General features: G+C 45.6%; 1 protein-coding gene across 1 annotated transcript in view; it reads right to left on the minus strand.

Annotated features, from left to right (window-relative positions):
- Positions 1-8229: 8229 nt before the first annotated feature.
- The window catches only part of sgcd (sarcoglycan, delta (dystrophin-associated glycoprotein)), a 74690-nt gene continuing 59357 nt past the window's right edge, over positions 8230-23562 (minus strand). The window contains exons 6-8 of the mRNA XM_080013378.1: positions 14941-15013; positions 10386-10509; positions 8230-8425 (exon numbers count right to left, since the gene is read on the minus strand). Coding sequence (XP_079869504.1) covers positions 8231-8425; positions 10386-10509; positions 14941-15013 — 392 coding nt within the window. The 3' untranslated portion in view covers position 8230. The remainder of the gene's footprint in view (positions 8426-10385; positions 10510-14940; positions 15014-23562) is intronic.

The following is a 23562-nucleotide window of genomic DNA, read 5'->3' on the forward strand; positions in this document are numbered from 1 at the left end:
GCTTTTCTCTTGATCTGTCTATCTTTCTATCTATCTCTCTATCTGTCTGTCTGTCTATCTGCCTGTCTATCTATCTCTATCAATCTATCTATCTATCTATCTATCTATCTATCTATCTATCTATCTATCTATCTATCTATCTATCTGTCTGTCTATCTAGCTGTCCGTCCGTCTGTCTGTCTGTCTGTCTCTCTCTCTGTCTGTCTGTCTGTCTGACTGTCTGTCTGTCTGTCTGTCTGTCTGTCTGTCTGTCTGTCTGTCTAGATGCATAGAGTGATCCTGTCCTTTAAGTGAATAACATTTTGAACCAGTGCACTTTTCAAAATGGCAGCGTTTCAAACAAGGAACCAGAAGCACCAACATGGCCTTGTCCTCCTCTCAGTGAAAACCTGATTAACATTTTGAGCTTTAGTTTGAACTCCCTCCCAGAACACCGGACTGGATGATCCCTATGCTAATAACCCTAACCATGTTAATCTCGCCCCCCGGATCGATCGGCCCCTGGAGGTGTTGCGAGGCGGCGCAGTGGAGAAGCTAAATGTCATCCACCTAAACAAGCGGTTCTACACCGGTATTGATTGTTTGGCGTCCCAGATATCTGCAAACGACCCCTCAAGGAGGAGGAGGAAGGATCCAGATAATGGAGCCCTGATGAATTCTATCAACTCGAAGCCCTGGAAAGGCCCCTGCACAGTGGGACCCCCACAGAGGAACCTCCAGGACGTTCTTCCAGGACTTTTCCAGAATAAGCTCCAGTCCTGGTTTTCAGAATCAGTCTGCGAAATGTGTGAAACGTGTGTCAATGTATTTGCCCAATGCTCCGGTGCCTTTTGGGGAAGGGGATCGCCCAGGTTGTTCCTCCAGCTGGCAGAGGAGCTCCAGGTCCAGTCCGAGTCCAGACCTTCACCTGGGGCCGTCAGAAGAAGCTCCATTCTTGGTTTTCAGACTCAGTCGGTAAAATAAATCGTTGCATGTGTTCTCATCATCGTTCCCGTTCAAGGCTTTGACGCTCCCGGGTCTCCAGGGAAAGGGAGTCTTCCAGGACGTTCCTCCGGGTCCCAGGGGAGGTTCGGCTTAGGTCCAGGTCCAGACCTTCATCTGGGGCCGCCAGGAGAAGCTCCGGTCCGAATCATGGATTTCAGATAAAGCTTTGACGCTCCGGGGTCTTTGAGGACGTTTGTCCAGGTCCCAGAGGAGCTCTAGCTCCGGTACAGCTCCGGTCCAGCTCCGGTCCAGCCCTTCCTCAGGGTCGCCACACGTCTCCGTAGGAGGTGAAAACAGGAATACAAATCACATGTTGCTTTGCCGACGTGAGGGGTGAATATTTTCCAAAACGTCTGGATCACTAATCGGTTCGATTACTGACTGAAAAATGAAGAAACATTAAGAATAATTCCCCCACAGAGTCACAGAGACCAAACACTAACTTTTAGCGGTTGCCAGAATGGTGCATGCATGGTGCCAACTTTGGCGACCGATCAGCTGTTGTTTGCCAAGACCGAATGATCCAACACAGTCCGAGGTAGTTGACAACGGGGGCAACAAGACGGCGAGAGATGCGTGACAAGGGGCCAAATCTGGGCAAGCCTTATTTCAGGCCCTGCTTTTATTGTTGTTGCTCGTTACCGACAATGAATTCCTGGCTGGAGCGGTTGAAATTCCAGTTCCAGATGAGATCCGCGCCTGATTGTGTTGTTCTGCCGACTTTTCTACAAACAAGTTGGCAACGTCCTTCCGGGGAGAGAAAACGCTGAATACGAGACTGGCAACCGTAATCAATCAAATATATCAAAACGCCAGCGCAGAGGCAAGAAACAAACATATACACAGGCAAGTTTTGGTCCTTTTTCCTCATCCGAGGCATCCTACAAAATAATATAATAATAATTATAATTATAATATATTATATTATAACGAATTATATATATATAATTATTATTATAATATTAAAACAGGTTAATGATGTAATAATTCATGTTATTAATGTATTGCTCCTGTAGGCGGCAATTCTTTTTCAAAATAATTTTATTGATACAGTTTCGATTGCAACTCAATTCATAAATACAAAGTGTTTACAGAAAGTAGAATAAATCCAAATAGTTGACGGACATATTGGATTTTTATTCCAATGCTTCATATTTCCTTGGTTTTGCATAGAATGTGTGAGGATCCTGTTTGACACGTGAATCAAACCAAGAGTTAAAAACCGTGAACAACTGAAAACCCGAAATGAAGTCACAAGAAAACAAGCAAAGTGCGTTTTTTCCTACGGTGGCTGTTCAGGGACAAAAAGGCAGGATCCGCGGCGTTTTCCTGTGAGAACCATACAAAACAATCCCTGGTATGAAACGTGGTTATTTACATCATTTGCAGCACGATGGACGACACCACAGAGAGAATTAGGAAAAAATAAAAGTTTTAAATATTAACGTTTCAGTGAGAGAATCAGGGACGATATCGATCCAGACAGTTTCTTGATTTTTTCGGACAAAATCGACAAAGAAATATTAATTTCTACATCCAGACAAAATTGATCTGCGTGTTTGAACCTGCTTGGAGAACTACTACTAATAATAAATATGATAATAATATTAATAAAATAAAAAAATACAACTAATTCATAAGCACCTTTGAAATACTCAGGACCATATCAGGATATGGTCCTGAGTATCCTGAAATGTTTATTGTTATTTACTTTTCACAGAACTATTTTTATTTAATATTTATATAAATTTATTCTTTTTATTAATTGTTTAAATTGTCTCGTTGTTTCCTTTTTCCTTTTCATTTCACTGATTTTGACTCTGAAAAATGCATGTTTTATGGGTGAAATAAAAGACAGGAACAAAATAAAAACTAAAAATAAAATCGAAATAATGTTGAATTTTCACTTTGATATATGTGTAAACATCTTAAAAGAAAGTGTTTCACATATTTTAATCATACGATTGTTGCAATAAAAAAAAATTTAAATGGCTAACCAAGGCTAAACATGCATGAAAAATTATCATTATTTTCAATCAGAATCATTATTATAATTTCCGAGGGAAGATCATTCAATTGAAAAGCTTAAATATGTTCTTAAACGTGACTCCGAGCAGGTTCAGTCGCAACCAGAATAAATCGTAAATAATATGAAATTCAAACAATGCGCAAAATAAACTCAAGCACCAGGAAACAGCTCTCACTCACAAAAAGTACAAATCTTCATCGTTTCGTGTTCAAACGCTTTGCAGAACAAGCAGAAAATAAAATGATAAACAAGGATTAAATGGTGACAGATTGTTTTCCTGCCGCACGGAACAACAAGCGGCGGCGTAACAAACAAAACCAGTTTCATCAAAGTGAAGGAGCAGATGGAAACAAAACACTCAAGTCAGACTCCACGTTCAGCCATCAAACCAAATCAAACCAAATCAAACCAAATCAAAATCAAATCAAATCAAATCAAATCAAACCAAATCAAATCAAATCAAACCAAATCAATGAATCAGTTCAATTTGTCGAACATATCTGTCTTTTTTGGTGTGTGTGATGTCACTTCCTGAGCAAAATAAAAGCGCAGCGGCGGCAAACCGAAGCCCCCATAGAGACGCTGTCAGCGTCAATCAGCCGTCAGTTATTCCAATCGTAATCATTACAATTATTACATTTATAACGGATACGATGCCATAATGATACTGAGTACGATTAGATATCACTCTGAAAAAAGGCTTAAAATATGGTTTCAGCATCAGAGTCTCCTCAACAACAACATCCGACGCCCGGATCCAGATTAAAAATTCTGACGTGAAAGAGAATTTATTTTCTCCCTTTTTTTTTTTTTCCGACTCAAAGCGTCAACGTCAGACGTCTGAAGTGGAGGGAGAAAAAAATGTAATTACACGTCAGTTATTTTCTTTGAATGATCCCCAACTCGCAGATTTCCGTCCGAGCATTGCAGTAGAAGTACGGCAGCATCCAGCCACTGGATCCGGCGCCAGACGACTTGAATCCAAACGCAAACGTCTGCGAACGCCGGTGAGGAACGAAGAAACGGCCACGAGCAGGGAAAACACTGCGGCATCGAACCGTCACTGTCGTCTCACGGGGGGCTGCACCCCGTCAAGCTCCACAAACTCACCCTTCCGCCTTCCAACCGCGGGAAAATGGCACGCGGCCCAATTTCTACCAAAGGCCTGCTCACACAGCGGCGAGAGAAACCTGCCAGGACACGGACGCAAATGAGGGAAGTGCAGCGGCATCGAACCAGGAGACGAGAGCACGGCAACGTGGGAACCTCCAGCAGCCGCACCGAGAAATATAACACTTGGGAAGGAAAGGGAAGGGGAGGGAGGGGGAGGGTGAGGGAGGGGGAGGGTGAGGAGGGAGGGAAGGGGTCAAGAGCAGATTTAGGTTCATGGGAGGTTTTTCTTTCCCCTCCCTGGGAGACGGAACAACATGGAGGATGCTTCACACGTTTCGACATCACTCTGCAAACCCAAACCCACACCCAAACCCACACCCAAACCCACGCTGACGTCCAGACCTCCTCTGCACAACCTGGACGCTCCGCTAAGCTGAGGGGGAGGAGTCGTTCTTATTCCGCTGGAGAACTGACTCGTAGAAACATTGCAAAGTTGCCTCCACCTCCTCCACCTCCTCCACCTCCTCCTCCACCTCCTCCTCTTCCTCTGCCTCCACCTATGCCTCCTCCTCCTCCCGACCTTGAGGCCTCGCGCCCGGGTTCAAGCGGGCGACACGAGAAGGAAAGTTGAAAACAAAAATAACAGCGGCGGCGGCGGCGGCCATCTTCACCAGACGCCAAATCTTTCATCCTTTCTTCCGCGTTGAGTGGAGATATTTTTGGACGGCTTCTATTTCCAGACCACTCACGTTCCGCCGGCGCCAGACCTCCTTCATCCGGACGGTTTTTCAAGCCCCGTTAGAAGATTTAAAAAACTCTGAAAGGGTTTTCATACCCGTCCCTCCGCTGCTCCCCGGGCCTCCGGGCGTCCTCAGAGCCCCGGATCAAACCCCCCCGTCCGCGGCCGAGCTCGGCGCCGACGGTCCGGCCGCCCCGTCGCCGCTCCGGAGACAGCGCCGCCCTCAACCTGTCGTTGAGGCAGAACGCCGCTGTCCACCGGAAGGGAAGGAGGGAGGAGGCAGGACGGACGGAGGAGGAACGTACGCCTCTCTCCCCTCAGTGCTGCGCTTCTGAAAGAAAGGTGCTGGTTTCGGGTTTTTTTAAAAAAACGCCATCGCGCACCACCTCGGCCGCCGGGCGGGCGCCGGGGAGCCCCCGCCCTCGGACCCGCCGCCGGGGGGTCCGGTGTGGCGGCCGCTAGGGACGCCTGCGACGGCTGGTGAAGTGCCGGATGGTTTTCTGTCCCTTTTTGCCGTGGAAATGATCCACTCCGCCGGCGTCTGAAAGGGAACGGGTGGAGGAGGAGGAGGATGAGGAGGATGAAGATGAAGCGGCAGCAGGTGGATTCTGGCTCTCCCGTCTCCTCCTCCTCCTCCTCATCAAAGGGAAGGCGTCGATGGAAATCAATGGGAAGACATTTCTTCCCCGGCCTGGAAGCGGCCCTTCGAGGCGTCTTTATTCCTCTTTTTATCTTTTTTTTTTTTTCCGGAGCCTTTTCATCCTTCACGCTGCTCCAGCTCTAAGAGGGTTTCAGGCCGAGTGGAAACTCAGAGACGGAGCGGTGGAGCGGAGGGAGGGGGGAAGGGGGAAGACATTTCGGAGCGCACGCGGAGCTTTTTGCCTCGTCTTCATCGGTGCGTGACGCCATTTTGGTTAACCACGTGTTATATATCTTATATTTCTTTATTTTTGTGTAAAACGCAAAGTGCTCGGTTATAAAAATTGCTCTTGCTTTTTTAAAATCGTTCTTTTCTTTTATTTGTTTTGAAACACTGAAGTGTAAGAATTAATACTACTACTAATAATAATATTTTTTTTGTAACAATATTTACAGTAATTATCCGCTAAAAAGACTTGATTTGTGAAAACTGCAGAAACCATCTTATCGTAACGAGTATTTGAGGGAATATTTTGCCAATTTTATATAAAAATAGAAGAGCAAAGTTGCATTGGAAGCGTTTCATTGGAGTTTTGGGGTTTTTAATTAAATTTGGACTTTTTCGAATCAATGTGTATCAACTCACAATGTGGAGACGGATTTATTTCCAACGACACAATATGGCGACGAAATTTACAACCAAAAACTGTTGGAAAGGCCGAAAAAAACACAAAAAAAAACAAAAACAAAAGTGAAGGTGAGAACGGTAAAAAGTTTTTTTTTTACGGATTCAGAGTTGGACTTGAACGCTGCATTCCACTTCAGGACTTTCGACTTGAGCACAAAGTTTCCATAAAATGAAGGCGCAACAAAAAAACAACATGTGTGATGAAAGCAAACTGCTTTGACATTGAGTGACATCATAAGCGCTGACGACACAGAGGACATCGAAAGGAATCCCATGATGCATTTGGATTCATCTGATTCAGGAGCTAGCGGTTTATCGTGAGCGGAGATTGTTGCCTTAAAAACGATGAAATTGTCAAGGTTTTTTCTTTTTCAAATCATTTATGAAATTATAATGAAAAGGAAAAACAAATAGAATTGAGAAAAAAAAAGGAAATTAAAACAATAATTTTGTCGTTAAGGCTCATCATACTGCTCATTAGCAACGCGTTAGCACGAGCAAATAAACGGTCGTTTATTTCAGAAGAATATGAAGAAAGCGGAAAAGTGACAAGAAGCAGAAGAATTTTGAAAAAGAAGCAGTAGCAGGATGAAACCAAGCCGTGGAGGCGGAGGGGGTTATGGGACATGGCTCACCAACATGGCCGCTCAACATGGCCGCCCGGCATGGTTGACGCCGTCTGGGGGGCCGAGGGGAACGGAAAATCGTCGCTCGCGAACGTCTCTCTTAGAAAAATCCCTGGAGCTGCATCCCAAGCGTCCAAAACGCCCTGAACGTCCTGGACATCGTGAATGTCCCAAGCGTCCTAAATGCCCCGAACGTCCAAGTCCAAAACGTCCCGGACGTTTCAAACGTTAGAAATGTCTAAAACGTCCCAATGTCTGAATGTCCCGGCCATCAACAGCGTCCAGTTCAAACATTCTAAACACCCCAAACACCCCAATCATTACAAACACCCCAAACACACCAAACACACCAAACACCCCAAACACCCCAAACACACCAAACACCCCAAACACCCCAAACACCCCAAACACACCAAACACACCAAACACCCCAAACACACCAAACACACCAAACACCCCAAACACACCAAACACACCAAACACCCCAAACACCCCAAACACACCAAACACACCAAACACCCCAAACACACCAAACACACCAAACACCCCAAACACCCCAAACACACCAAACACCCCAAACACCCCAAACACCCCAAACACTCCAAACATTCCAAAAATCCCAAACATTCCAAACACCCCAAAGATCCCACCGCTACTGCCCCCATCTCTGAACGCTGCTTCATCTGGAGGAAACTTCACTTTCCATCAGGAAGGGATTTGAATATTTCCAGTACATTTTCCACGATTTCCGGACCACCTTGGTACAAATTCCCAGAATGCAGCGGTCAGCTACGTCCCCTGTGATTGGCCAGAGGGTCGCCGAGGGTCCCGGCTCGGAGCCAAAGTCCTGTTCCTCCCACTTGGTGGTCGTGGAAGTTGGTGCTGTACTGGAGCTGAGGCAGCAGCTTTGTCCTGGTCCAGGATCAGGACGTCCAGGGACGGAGGGATTCTGCGGGGACGGGGATTCTTCACTTGTACCAGGAGCAGCTCATCAGCCCCTGGTGTCCTGCTGTGTGTGTGTGTGTGTGTGTGTGTGTGTGTGTGTGTGTGTGTGTGTCTCCATGGCGTGTAAAGTTGTGTGTTTGTATGTGTGGCCATGTTGTTCTATGTGCACCTTTTGTGCATGTCTGTGTTTATTTGTATCTCAGTGTGTAATGGCTGTTTCTTTAGTGTTTTGTATGTTATATATATATATATATATTTTTTTTTTAAATATGTATATATATATATATATATATATATATATATATATATACATATATACATATATATATATAAATATATATGTATATACATAGACATATTTACTGTATATATATATATATATGTATATACATGTATATACATATATATGTATATACATGTATACTGTATATATATGTATACTTTATATATATATACACATAGTTTTTCTAGAGGCAGACGCTGTGGTTGATCTGGCAGGTAGACCCCGTCCCGGCCTGGGACAGGAAGAGGCGACCGTTGGGACAGACGCAGACCTCGTACACTGTCTGTCTGCTTCCGGAGGAAGAGGATGAAGAGGAGGAGGAAGACGCCCGTCCGTCCAACAGACCCAGGAGACGGATCCTTCGGGCGTCCAGGGAGATCTGGAGGGAGGGACAGAGAGAGTTTCAGAGAAATGAAGACAGATACAGTCCGTCTCCTAGCACATAAACTGTCTCCTAGCCCTGAATCTGTCTCTTCACTTCTACTCTGTCTCCTAGGTCCTAGTCTGTCTGCTAGCTCCTAGCCTGTCTCCTAGCTCATGGTCTGTCTCCTAGGTGCTAGACCGTCTCCCAGCGCCTTGTGTGTCTCCTAGCTCATAGTCTGTCCCCTCACTTCTGGTTTGTCTCCTAGCCCCTAGTCTGTCTTCTAAACCCTAGTCTGTCTCCTAGATCCTTGTCTGTCTCCTAGCTCCTAGTCTGTCTCCTAGATCCTTGTCTGTCTCCTAGCTCCTAGTCTGTCTTCTAGATCCTATTCTGTCTCCTTGCCCCTCCCGCTCTGTCCAGGTCGGAGTTTTCAAACGTCCTCATTCTCTCCTTGTAATTTCTATAGTTTTGAGTTTGGGCCAAATCCAAGGTCACCTTGGACGTCTCAAGTTCCCACACTCTGCACTTCATCCATCTCATATTGTTCCACGTCTCCACTTAGTGTTGAAGTCTGCTTCGGGATGGGGGTGGAGGGATGGGGGTGGAGGGGAGTTTGAAATACTTTTGCCTTCTAATCCCTCTCTTCTCCGCCGAGCGTTGGGCGCTAAGAAGGTAAATCCTTTTATCAGCTCAGGAAACTCAGATCAATTTGAAGGAAAATGCTTCGTTAGCAGGCGAAGCAGGAAGATGGAGGGAGGAGGAGGGAGGAGAGGACGGGAGGGAGGGGGTTGGAGGAGGGATGAAGGATGGAAGAAAGGAGGGGGGGAGGGAGGAAGGAAGGAGGGAAGGAGGGAGGGAGGGAGGGAGGAAGGAAGGAAGGAAGGAAGGAAGAAGAGAGAAGCGAGGAAGACAGAGGAAGGTACAGATGGAGGGAGGACAGAGGAAAGAATGAATATAGTACTAAATAGTACTCTCTGGTTTTTAATATTTTGTTTGTATTTAGATACGAGTTAGATACTACTTAGTATGTAGTTAGTTCATATTTAGTGGTGCAGCCCTGAATGAAAAACAACGTCAGTGATGTGCGGATCATGTCATGGATCCGCTGCACTCACAGACAAGTTGAATAACGTGTATTTGCTGTGGTCCCGACGATGCCGTCGTCCAAGTTTGATCCAGATCAGTTAATTATTGTGGAATAATTTTGTAAAAAACTGTATTTTTTTATCAACGCTGCAACGTGCGCGTGCTTTAGCATTAGCGCTGCAGTCTAGTGATTGGTAAACGATCGGGACCTCACCAAGATGGCGGCATGTGCAGATGTAACTGACGTCAGAACCTCATGGATGTCGCGGAATCGACAAACCCACAGACAATCTCAATAAAATTTGTTTAACGCTTCTGAGGACAAATGACACGCACTAGAGTAAGTTATACAAAATGAAAACCCAATAACATCACACTGTCGGAATTGATATGTATTGTTCAGTCATCCACCATAGAGGTCCCTGTGGTCGAACAGGTCATTTGCCAGTTTATCAATGGGTTCTTGCATCTTCCAAATACACCTTTTTTTTCCTTTTAATTGATGTTGAGAGCAGCAGAAAGGACTTTGAAATTGATGCATAAAAAGCGCAGATTGGTGCATAAAGGGCCCCCAGACTGCCACTTGAATTGTGTCCCAACCCTACGCACAGTGGGCCGGCTACCCAGGACTGCCTATGCCTATGGCTGCCTGCAGCTATATATATATATATATATATATATATATATATATATATATATATATATATATATATATATATATATATATATATATATTATATGTATATTTTAGTTAGTTACTAGTAAATATTTCATTTTTATCGAGTAACCAGTTAGATATTTGTTTGCAATTTAGTTGCTGATTAGTTACTTTTTAGTTAAAGTTTGATACTTCTGTTGTGGTATGTCTGGGGGTAAACATGGCGTCCGCTACCTCTCCGTCCTTGGACTCCAGGCGCAGTTCGTTCCTGCAGGTGGCGTGGATGTCTCCAGCCTCCGCCAGGATCTGGACGCCTTTTGGAGCCTCCATCAGCAGAGAGCGGGTGGGGGACTCCAGCCTGGAAGACAGAGCGACAGAGGGTCAGGAGGGCAGGAGGATGGAAGGACAGAAGAACTAGGGAAAGAGGGACAGAGGGACAGGAGGACGTAACAGGGAACGAGGGATAGAAGGATAGAAGGACAAAGGGACAGGAGGACAAAAGAGATATTTGAGTTGTGGTCGCTGCGAAGCTGCTTGTACATTAGGCGTAAAAATAAGCCCCTAGCTCCTAGATTGTCTCCTGGCTCCTGGACTGTCCTGTAGACTGCCCTGTAGAGTGTCTCCTAGCTCCTGGACTCTCTCAAAGACTGTCTCCTCGTTCCTAGACTGTCTCCTACCTCCTAGATTGAGTCCCCTAACTCCAAACAGGGGAGGGACCCACAGCGGAATGTCCCTTTAAACCCCAGTGAGTCTGTCTCCTAGCTCCTGTGCTGTCTCCTAGCTCCTGTGCTGTCTCCTAGAACATTGTCCTGTGTATGGGGTAAGGTGGAGGGTAACAGAAGGGGGGACAAGGGTGGAGTTTCCCTTTAAGCCCCAGCGTATTGCTATCATAACCAGGTTCCTGTGGCTTCATCCATCCATCCTTCATCCATCCCTCCAACCGCCCATCTCTCCATCCATCATCCATCCATCTATCCCTCCACCCATCCATTCATCCGTCCACTGCGCTCATTAAATGCAAATTGCTGCGAACAAGATTTCTGTCTCAAAGTCTAGTTTCAATATATTTCGCCAACAGATGAATGGAGGTGCGACAGATGGCTGCTTTCATCCGTCTCCTTCATTTTCACATTCTGTCCATCTCTATTCCTCTCTCTCCATCTCTCTCTCCCTCCGCCTAAAGCTCGGGCCACGTTACACGATTTTCAAGGCCAATTTGGCAGCGCCTCGAGGCGGGGGGTCGTCCGGGGGAAGTGGAGCTGCAGAGTCCTCTCTGTGGTTGACGCGTGTGAGTGGAGGACTCAGTGTACGGTTCAAAACGACCGGCTCCGTTCAAAGGAACATATTTGATTTTTACCAGGACGTCTCGCGGGGAGACACGGCCGGCGGGTGCCGGAGGACCCCCAAACTCTGCTTGTCTGTTCTCCGTCTTGAGAAGAAAACAGTGTGGGGCAGGTGAACAGAGGATGGACGGCGGCCGCCGTTATTTATGTTGTAGAAATGACGACGGTTCATTTTCTGTATTTTTCTCTCCCACAAAGTTTGTGTCGCTGCACGAGAAAGTCTGCTCCCCGCGGATCTGTCCATGGTGCTATGAGGTTCGATGCCATCTGTGGCTCAATGCCATTTCCGACCACTTTAACACTATTCCCGATAACTTTTTGTTGTTTTTTCAATGTCTTTTGAGTTTAATCTGAATTATACAAACATTTTTATCCACGTCCGTAACGTCTTATTCGTACAAAGAATTATTCAAAGTTTCAACAAGTTGCTTTTGGAGTGTTTTGAAAACCACCACGGACTGCTGCTCTTTCCGCTACTTCCAGATGATGTGACAGCAATAATAATAATAATAATAATAATAATAATAATAATAATAACAACAACAATAATAATAATAATAATAACAATAATACAAATAAAAATAATAAAAATAATAATAAAAATAATAATAATAACAACAATAATAATAACAATAACAATAACAATAACAATAATAATATTTATAATATTTATAATAATAATAATAATAATAATAATAATAATAATAATAATGTCAAAATATTATTTTCAGATCACTGGAAAGTCTTAGAGTGACACCCCTTATAGGTACGCTTCAGATGCACCAGCTCTCTGCAGACGAAGGTGCTCCGCTCCCTTTTTTGGTCTTTTCATTTGGTCCTTTGCAGTTACCACCAGCTCTCTGCAGACAGTAATACCGTCACTCTAACTGGGCGTGGCTATTAGCACCGGGGTTTGTGTATCGGACGCTATTTGCAACGAGGCTCATTTGCATAGAAAGGGGCCAATTTTGCACCAAATGTATGAATAATACGTCGTTCAAATCTGTGTGAAAAGCAGCGGTGCACCGAGACGCTGTGCGTGGCAGTGCAGTTATCGGTGTATTTCACCGCTTGTGGTTTTTCTGTTATTTGTGCCGGTTTAGCGGCGACAAAAGCCGACCAATCACTTTGTGAATGCGCCCAGAAAATGTGCAAATGACACTTGTTAAATGTTCGCTGTGAGATCCCTTCACTGTCGTTCACCACTGAAAAAATCACTAAATGTGGCCCCAGCCTCTGTCTCCATGCCTCTGTCTGTCTCTCTACCCCTCTGTCTCCATGCCTCTGTCTGTCCCTCTACCCCTCTGTCTCCATGCCTCCGTCTGTCCCTCTATCCTTCTGTCTCCATGCCTCTGTCTGTCTCTCTACCCCTCTGTCTCCATGCCTCTGTCTGTCTCTCTACCCCTCTGTCTCCATGCCTCCGTCTGTCCCTCTATCCTTCTGTCTCCATGCCTCTGTCTGTCTCTCTACCTCTCTGTCTCCATGCCTCTGTCTGTCTCTCTACCCCTCTGTCTCCATGCCTCTGTCTGTCTCTCTACCTCTCTGTCTCCCTCTCTACATCTCAATGTCTCTTGCTACCTCTTCGCATTTTCACAGTCACCAAGATAGATAGATGACAGACAGACAGACAGACAGACAGACAGACAGACAGATAGATAGATAGATAGAGAGATAGATAGATGACAGACAGACAGACAGACAGACAGATATATAGATAGATAGAATTTATGAGTCACCATTGCTGGTCTGGATGTGGCCTTCATGCACAGCAGTGTGTGTGTGTGTGTGTGTGTGTGTGTGTGTGTAGTATTATCATTCTGGCTAGTGCTTGCACCCAGATGCACCGGGGGGGAAATCAAAGCAGATTATGTTGGACGCCTCAACAGCAGCACACACAGCGAGACGCACGTCAGCTGACACGTTGTAAAATAAAAGAAGAAGAGTGAAAATGCAACCAGGGTGAGAAAGAGGAAGGAGGGATGGAGGGGTGGAGGAAAGGAGGGGTGGAGGGGTGGAGGGATGGAGGGAAGGAGGAATAGAGGGATAGAGGGATGGAGAATTGGAGAGGTGGAGGGATGGAGAGGTGGAGGGATGGAGAGGTGGAGGGATGGAGGGGTGGAGGGGTGGAGGGATGTAGAGGTTGAGGGGTGGAGGGGTGGAGGGATGGAGGGATGAAGAGATGGAGGGATGGAGGGGTGGAGGGATAGAGGGAAGGAGGGAAGGAGGGAAGGAGGGATGGGGGATGGAGAGGTGGAGGGATGGAGAGGTGGAGGGATGGAGAGGTGGAGGGATGGAGGGATGGAGAGGTGGAGGGATGGAGAGGTGGAGGGATGGAGGGATGGAGAGGTGGAGGGATGGAGAGGTGGAGGGATGGAGGGATGGGGAGGTGGAGGGATGGAGAGGTGGAGGGATGATCGTGATGTGAAGGTTGTAGAGCGACATCAGAGCAGGGGGCTGTACATAATAAGTATTATAATATATGACATAAGAGTACAAGGGTTTTAATGTCGACTCTTTTTCTCTACTCTCCTCTCACTCCACCTCCACATTGCTCCACCTCTATTCTACCTCTACCTCCACCTCCACATTACTCCACCTCCACATTACTCCACCTCTACGTTAATCTAACTCTACCTCTATTCTGTCTCTATCTACTTTGCTCCACTTGACCTTATTCTACCTCCACCTCTACATCTCCATTACTCCACCCCTACATTACTCTCCCTCTTCTCTCCCTCCCTCCATCTGTCTCTTTCCATCTCACCACCCTCCCTCTGTTCTGACAGACTGGGATGAGATCTGACAGCAGGACAGACAAGACAGTTTACACCGAGGAGATGGCACACACACACACACACACACACACACACACACACACACACACACACACACACACACACACACACACACACACACACACACACACACGCATACAGAAAGGAACACACACTTATACACAGAGAAACACAACTGATTGACAACCGTCAGGGGAGTAGTCCTGGAGGTGTGTATGTGTGTGTGTGTGTTTGCGTGTGTGTGTGTGCGTGCGTCTGTGTGTGTGTGTGTGTGTGTGTGTGTGTGTGTGTGTGCGTGTGTGTGCGCGTGCGTCTGTGTGTGTGTGTGTGTGTGTGTGTGTGTGTGTGTGTGTGTGTGTGTGTGTGTGTGTGTGTGCGTGCGTCTGTGTGTGCGTGCGTCTGTGTGTGTGTGTGTGTGTGCGTGCGTCTGTGTGTGTGTGTGTGTGTGTGTGTGTGTGTGTGCGTGCGTCTGTGTGTGTGTGTGTGTGTGTGTGTGTGTGTGTGTGTGTGTGTGTGTGTGTGTGCGTGCGTCTGTGTGTGTGTGTGTGTGTGCGTGTGTGTGTGCGTGCGTCTGTGTGTGTGCGTGCGTCTGTGTGTGTGTGTGTGTGTGTGTGTGTGTGTGTGTGTGTGTGTGTGTGTGTGTTGCCTCACCGTAGCTCTTTGAAAGGTTCTGCTCTGACATGTGGCGTCTCCACTGAGCTGCTGAAGACGGCTCCTTCTGCCCCTGCAACAGAAGCCACGACGAGTGTCACAAACATCATGAGGAAGAGAGACACCAGAGTTTCCACCAGGAAGGAAGTTGCTTGAGATCGTCAGGTGACAACCGTTTGTACTGATACAGTGAGGAGGAGCAGCTCGGTAGCAGGGTACCTGGGGAACATTTCCATGAGGAAGTGTGGAAAGTGGCACTCCACCATGAAACAGATGTGAGCCATTAAAAATGGGAAGAAAGAAAGTAGAAACAGGAAGTAAGAGATTAGAAACAGGAAGTAAGAGATTAGAAACAGGAAGTAAGAAAGTAGAAACAGGAAGTAAGAGATTAAAAACAGGAAGTAAGAAAGTAGAAAGAGGAAGAAAGAAAGTAGAAACAGGAAGTAAGAGATTAGAAACAGGAAGAAAAAAGTAGAAACAGGAAGTAAGAGATTAGAAACAAGAAGAAAGAAAGAGGAAACAGGAAGTGAGACTATAAACAGGACATAAGAGACCATGAACAGGGCGTGAGAGTCTAGAACCTGGAAGTGAGAGACTAGAAGTAGGAAGTGAAAGAGCAGGAACAAGAAATAAGTGACTAGAAAGAGAAGGGAAGAGAATAGAAACAGGAAGTAAAAGACTAGAAACAGGAAGTAAGAGACTACAAACATAAAGTGAGAGACTAGAAACAGGAAGTCAGAGGCTAGAAGGTTTTTCTAAAATACTATTTCACGTTTGGAAGTGCTGATTGTTTGCCCCGTTGGACTGGACTGTAGCAGAGGGAGAGGACGCAGCCGAGTGCCACGTTTCTCAACACTGCAGAGCTCAGCAGCTCGTGCTACAGACAGTAAATAACAAGAAATGAAGGAGCAAACGTTTCACAGGCGCTGGGTGCTCCACCTGAAGAAACGCAAAAAAAACACCGTCTAAAAGTGTGGAAGGCAGCACTATCATCAGTAACACCACAGCTCCGCTCTCCGTACATCCTGGTTTCCAGTCAACTCCATTCAGGCCACAAACACGCTGACGCCTTCCAACCACCAACTGGGGGCAACGCTTTCTAAATGGTGCAATTACCCAGAATGCACCGGGCGTAATTAACAGAACTGATTGGCTCCTGGGCAGACATGGAGGTGGTGATTGGCCCCCGTTCATCAATAAAGCAACTTGACTTAGTCGCTTGGGGGAGAGCAGTGGCAGCCGCGCCGCCCTCCCAACACGTGCTGGAGCCACTCTAGTCATAACTCATCATTTGAGACATCGCAACATGAATTTCCAGACATCGGGAGCTGGAAGTCCCGACTGCTTCTTTTAAATCAGACGCGTGGGAAACACTTTGGGTTCCCAGGGAGCGATGACGGCAATGGAGAGCGGGTGGTGGACAGGACGAGGGCGGCACAGTTGGAGGTACTGTACGTGTGTGGGAACAAATTGAAACGCTCCAAAACACAAGTAATATGTTTAATTATTCTTTATAATGTATATTGACATTTAAAAGTCTCGACTCCCAATATAAGACGACCCCACTTTGTTTTTTAGTTTGTCTTCGGGTCAGTACGGTGTATATATATATATATATATATATATATATATATATATATATATATATATATATATATATATATATATCTGACAGCCAAAACCCTCCCTGAACGCCTGTCAAAGCTCCTTGTTGTTGAGTACAAACTCACTCCGGTGGTCCTCAGATTCTCTTCATGTCAAAATGAACGCTGGGTGGAGAGCAAGCGTTGACCTCTGACCCCAGATAAACATGTTTGAAAGCACTCTGCGGCGCCGCTGGGAAACCCGGCGCCCGGAGTTTGTCTTCCATCGTCCGTCGTCCATAACTCAGCGAGTGGACGTTTAGACCCCGGAGGTCTCCACCGCCACGGGGAGGTCGTACGTCTTCAAACACCATGGAGGATGAGTGAGTGATGGAGGAAAAGAAGTGAAGAACAGGGCATGGACAGAACATGCACTGGACCTTATATATATATATATATATATAAAGAGAGCGAGAGATAGATAGATATACAGTAGATATTTATTCCTGGAGGAGGAACTGGACAATGTGGAAAGGGAAAAATGAGTCGTTGTTTCCACTGAAAATGGATGTCTCTGAAAATCATTTTCAGGGTGAGCCGCTAAGGGGTAGATTTGAAGTCAAGAACCCTAATAAATAATAGGTTTCATCGAATCAGTCAAGATTTTACCACCTAAAACATGTAAATACCAACTTATCTGCTTTTTGAAGATTTCTTAACTATGAATTATTTTTACTATTAATTAACTATTAATTATTAATTTTAATTAAATTCTTAGTATTAATTAATATTAATAAATTGAAAATAATATCAGAACAGGTTTTATTTACAGGTACCTTTACATGTACAAAGAATTTCTTCTGGTGAGGTTTGGTGGACTCAAGCACAGACTATAGCATTAAAAAATAAAAAGGAGGATAAAAATAAGATAAAAATATATATTTTAAATTATATTTTATTACAATTATTATTCATTATATATATATATTTTTTATATTATTAATAATAATAATAATAATAATAATAATAATAATAATAATAATAATAATAATAATAATAATAATAATAATGTACATTATATTATTCATTCATATCATTCTTAATTATTATTTAATATTTTATTTTGTATTATTTAAACAGCAATGAACTAATCTATGGGGTCAAATTCCTTCTCTATGTGAATGGCAACTTGTCAGCTTTGATGGGAATCGCAAAATGACATTTTGATTGGAAACATAACAGCAAGTATTTACCTTTGGCCTTTTCTTTCACTCATCTCTCAAATCAAACAAACCATTTGGATAAAAAACTGTTATTATTCTGTCAGCCGGGGATTGGAGATAAGTACCGCTGCCGTCAATCAATTTTGGCCCTGAAAGCTCAGTAACGCACTTACTTACTAGACTCTTTGTCAAAACATAATAATAATATTATATACCACCTTGGTTTTATAAAAAAATCGGCCGTCATATTCCCGCACCAGGACAAAAAAGCATACGTAAAATATTCACTTTAAGTTACTTTTATCATCGGAAACATACAACAGCAATGGTGAAGTCGTATGTTATATACTTTCAAGTCCCCAGAGAGGTCCTAGTCGAAACATCAAAATCTGGTCGAAAATGATGACATTTCAATTGGAAAAGACTTCCTCAAGCATATTTTGTCAATAATCAGTTACATTTAAATATGATCCATGGTTTAATAATATTAAACTTAAAACTATCAAACCTAAAATTTCCTTCAAAGCACCATCCAGGTGAGGATCATTCCTCCATATTCCATGTGATGTGAAGTCACAATGTGAAACCATTTTGATAGAGTTCAACCTTTACATCGTACTACTTTTACACACACACACACACAGACGTCACTGTGTAGGGGGCGTATACTAACATATACCACCAAAGAAGTCACACTGACGTCACTTCCGTAAACAAGACGAGGATTGTTCAGTTTCAGTTATCTGTGAAAACTTTAATCTCTGTGTTGTTATGGATCATGAGAAGTGTGTGGAGGAAGATCTAAATCGTATCGTGGACCTTAATCTGACCAGTGTGATAGATCCAAGTCAGTGTAAGCAGCGCGTACTGGACTTCATTTTCCGTGATGATAGTCAGTGCTCTGACAGCGACGTTGAATCTGATACGTTATCCCGGACTTGGAGACCATTTCAAACAGCGGATTTCAACCTGACTGTGACGATTAAAGGGAATATTTACAAGAACCACCTGAGGAGGCCAACGACACGCCCGTTGTTACAACGGAAGAAGTTGGTGAGGTTGGTGATGCAGATTATGAACAAGTAGCAATGGACAAGATCCTCAAGTTTACCTGCAGATGCAGCCAGGCGCCAAAATACAATGAAAAGAGGCCCCAAACAGGCTCTCAGCTGGGGTAGCGTTGGGGTTAGCCCACATAATAACTCCAAAAAGTTTGAAGATATTTGGAATACGCACATTGATATATTAAATGACACACCAAGGCTGATATACAGAGACTCATATTATTGATTTTGTTGTGTTGTCTGCACTGTTAAACTCCTAAATAATTTGTATGTAACAAAACATGTATATTCTTACTGTTAAATAAACTCCATTTTAAAAACAAAAGATGTTGTGTGGTGATGACGCTGTTCAACATTCCCTCAAAACACAGAAAGCAGGGTGTCAGCAGGGTGTCATGTTCCCATTCAGCAGGGTGTCAAGTGGCCATGTGACAAGCAGCCATGTGGCTCTGTTGGTCCTCCAACTCATTTGCATTCTGGGAGCTGGCTGAATGAAGCCAAGTGTTGGGAAAACTTTCAAGGTGATTATATCAGAATCACAGTTTGCCGCACCCTTGTCATAAACAAGCAATAGCTTTAAAAATATTTGCTTGGTTAGCACTAGTGACACATTTTTTTGAAGCTCTGATTCTCCACTTTCAAATGTCGTGAAAAAATGTCAAACGGCCACAAAAGTACCTAAAATGAGCAGTGGGTCACATATATTCCAATTGAATATACTCTAAAGAATTACCTTCATGGAGGCTGGAAATTTGCGTTTCATCATAGTTCTGAATGTAGGTGCATTCAAAACTATGATCTCACTTTTCTGTCTTTATTTGAACTCGTTATAAAGATGCAAGATGTACGGTATCAGCGTTTGAGATGCTGGAAGATGTATTACCCAGGAGCTAGGCTAGCTGATCCCATCTGCGACCTTGCATTAAGCTAACACAGTTAGCATGAGACCCTGGAAGGTGGATTTCCCTAATTTCACAGCAGCTAGGCTGATGCCCTCTGAGTTTCCCTCGAGTATCTGCAGTAGTGACTCTCGTCCTAGTATTTATAAAAAGTAAATGGCATTGCCCCCTGCCAGTGTGATATTATATACTACACATTCCCATAACACTCTGCATCGAGGGATAAAATATGTATAATATGAAACATAAGCTGGCGGAGCGCACCATGGGACTTCCTCTCAGGAGGATCCACACCTTTCACAGAAAATGGAAAATGATCCCCCTTCAAATCCTCCAAAAACAGAGGAAACCGCTGAACCTGAGCGGAAACCATGCCGGGTTTGGGGTTCTATTCCCTAAAGCAAGGCACTAATGCCGCCAGGGTTTTGAGCTCTGTTCCCTAGAGGAAGGCACTAACACCACCAGGGCTGGGGGTTCTATTCCTGTGTAGTTTTGATGAATCATTCAGACGAGCGACAAGACGCGCAGCCTCTGAAAGACAACAGAAGATAAAACTGATCCTAGTTTCCCTTCCATCCCCCACCGTGCTAACGGCTAATCGCTAACCGCTGTGTAAAGCCGCCGACGGCTGAACCTCCACAGTGAGATAAGAGGAGACGTGTGAGTGACGGCGGCTTGATGGGGAGACGAGACGGACACACATCACCTGTCACGCGCGCACACAGACAGCAGGTAACAAACTGCCAAACACCTCCAACGCCCCCACATCCGCCCTCCATCTGAGTCCTGTTACTCCACCCACGCCTGGAGCGCGACTAGTAACATCGAAGCTAAGAGCTAATCATCATAAGTGCTCTGTTGGCTGCGGAGACCAGCACAAATCTTTTAGGAGAAAGAAGAATTTATACCAACTGTCCGTGACCAAACTGCAGACGAGGGAAGCCTAAGTATTGTGTGTGTTTCATTCTGTGCGTGTGTCCACGTTCTCTTGACTGTGCTGCAGGCAGCGGCGCACGCTGCGCTCCTCCAAACAAAACCCTCCGTGTATTTAGTTCATTTATTTTATTTTCCAATGTTTCCCTCATTGGCTGAAACAAAAAAGGCCCGAGCCTCGACGTATGCCACCGTGCTCCAAGCTCCAGGCCGCTCCGGACACCGCCGTCAAAGTCTGGACTAACTTGTAAATGAGGCCACGTGGTGGAGGGTTCTGCGTAGAACCTGCCGTAGAACATTCTACCCTTGAACACTTAAAGGGGTAGTTCCCTGATGGAGACAAGCTGAAGAAGCCTAATTGGTCAAACCTAGTACCAAGAGTGTAGCAGAAGGTGCTCTCTCTTATCTATATCAATCTGGTTATCAGAACTCTAAATGGTAATACAAAATAGTATATTACAATATAGAGTATATTACAATATAGAGTATATTACAATATAGAGTATATTACAATATAGAGTAGTGTAATGATTATACTGGAGACCAGATTAACCCTAACAGGGATATATTTGCAGCTTCCCACTCACAGGAAGGACCTTCCTCATCCTACCTCTGTTTGTCTGGATGTTTGTTTTGGTTTTGGTCTTCATCCAATGCATAGAGCATATTATTGTCTGTCCTGTATGCATTGTGTTTGTTTTTTCAGCCCGATAAGTACTGTTTTTCTATGCTATTCTCTGTCTGTAGTAAAATGCACCAATGACCACGACGATGACCGGGACTAATTCCTGATGTGAAAATGTGCTCGGCCCAAGAAACTGATTGTCATGGAGCTGAATGGAAGTAGTAGAACCTCCTCATGCGAGTGCAGGATTCAATTTGCATTCAATGCAGCCTCCGGCGCGTATCCATGCACGCAAGTTGCCAGATATTGTGCAATATAAGTATAATCAGCTAACGACACATGACTCCATTTCCACCGGAGGGGGTTCACAGTCTCCCCGTGTAAATCACATCAAACCTCTGGGAGCCTTCATTCCACGACGCCTTTCTGCTCATTGTGATGAAAGGGAGACGAAGTGAAACCGGAGCGACATGCACTTGAAGTAGAGCGCCGGAGAGGAGGTGAGAGTCAAGAGCTCCTGGGGGGTGCCTGCGGCTGGCGTCCGTGTGCTGGTTTGAGGCCTGGTTGCGGGTTTGGGACTCGCGTTGGGGGATGGGGGTGCAGGGGTTGCAGGTTGCGGGTTCGGGTCTTGGCCCCGTGGTCGTCGGGTCGGCGTGCCGCTGGGGTCGCCCGCCCCATGGGCATGGTGGTTGGGTTTGCGTGTCCTTCTATGTCCCGTGGGGGCTGTCGGTTGGGGGCTTCCGGGTAAGGGAGGTGGGCGTGCTATGGCGTGGTCGTATCTCCCCCAGTGCCAAAACTCAAACCCCGGGGGGCCGCCTGCTGTTGCGGGTGTGGGTTTGTGTGCGCCGGGCGGCTGTTGGAGGTGGGTTGTATGCGTTGCATGGCTTCCGCCTGCTCCCTGGGACTTGGTTATGCTCCTCGGGGCCGGGTGTGGGGGTTGCGCCGCGGGCTTCCGGCTTCTCTGTGGGCCCCGGGGTACTTTTGGGCCGCAGGGCGGGGTGCTCGGGGCTCGGGGTGTCTACAAGGCTGCGGAGCTCGGGTCCTGTACACACACACACACACACACACACACACACACACACACACACACACACACACATACACACACACACACACACACACACACACACACACACACACACACACACACACACACACACACACACACACACACACACACACACACACACACACACACAGGCGGTCTCACAGGAAGAGGCCACGCGCCCGATTGCTGTTCCAGTTACCTGGACTTAATTAACTTATTTTTTCAGCACATGTTGTCGTCCCATGTTTATGTTTTTCCATGAACATGTTGTTTGGTTCTATGTTTAATTGTCTCACCCCTGAGTCATTAGTCGTTTATAGAGCCGAACATGCCAACATAGTTCACCAAAGAGAGGGATTGGTGGCGGTTCTGCAAAAGGAGAGGAAAGTGTAGGGTTTGGCGCTGGCAGGGTGTCTGTGAGAGCCTCCCGTGATGCACGCTGCTTCTGTGCAGAGGCACCAGACGCGCAGCGCAGCCGCCTAAAAGCTCCCTGAAGCACATCCTTCACAGCCAGCCAGCGGGCGCCGTGACGACGACGCCCACTTCTCTGGTGGGATCTTTGTGCCCGCGCTTTTCTACTCGCCTGTAGAGAGCGTGTAATATATGCAAGCGTATATGCAAGCGTCATTTCGCTGACAATATGGCAGTGAATGTTGAAAACATTTTAATGTTTTACAGATATCTGTTGCGACAAACAGGAATTCTGATCATATATATATATACATATATACACACACCTATAAATCTACAAAACAACAATAAAAAATAGAGCTGCAGACAGTGGGTTTTTATTATTTTCGATGTATTTACTTTTTCCTAATTGAGTGAAAAACAAGCACAACCTGCCTCTGCGACCTGTGTGTGTGTGTGTGTGTGTGTGTGCGTGCCTGCATGTGCGTGCACGAGTGTGTGTGTGCGTGTGTGTGTGCTGCACGGAGCCTGCAGCGGGATCCGCTGGTGGACGGGTGCACCCATTATTTACTTTGCTACTCATGGATAATTGCGATCAGATGAAAAACGAGGGCAAAGTCCAGTCAGCTCAAAGTCCAGTCGGTCAGAGGGCCCAACGGAGCTGACGACACCGCCTGCTGGGGCTGACGACAGTCCGTGGAAGTTCACTCGTAAGGGCGTGGTTGGTAGACCGCAGTGCTGTCACGTGATCTGTGTACTCCATCAACTTGTGCCGGCGCGCGGGGATCTATACGCCGTCTTGGTGAGGTTGCGAACGTTCTCAAACTCTTTCCACA

This window comes from Zeus faber (assembly GCF_960531495.2).
Source record: "Zeus faber genome assembly, chromosome: 14".
In the NCBI taxonomy this organism is placed as follows: domain Eukaryota; kingdom Metazoa; phylum Chordata; class Actinopteri; order Zeiformes; family Zeidae; genus Zeus; species Zeus faber.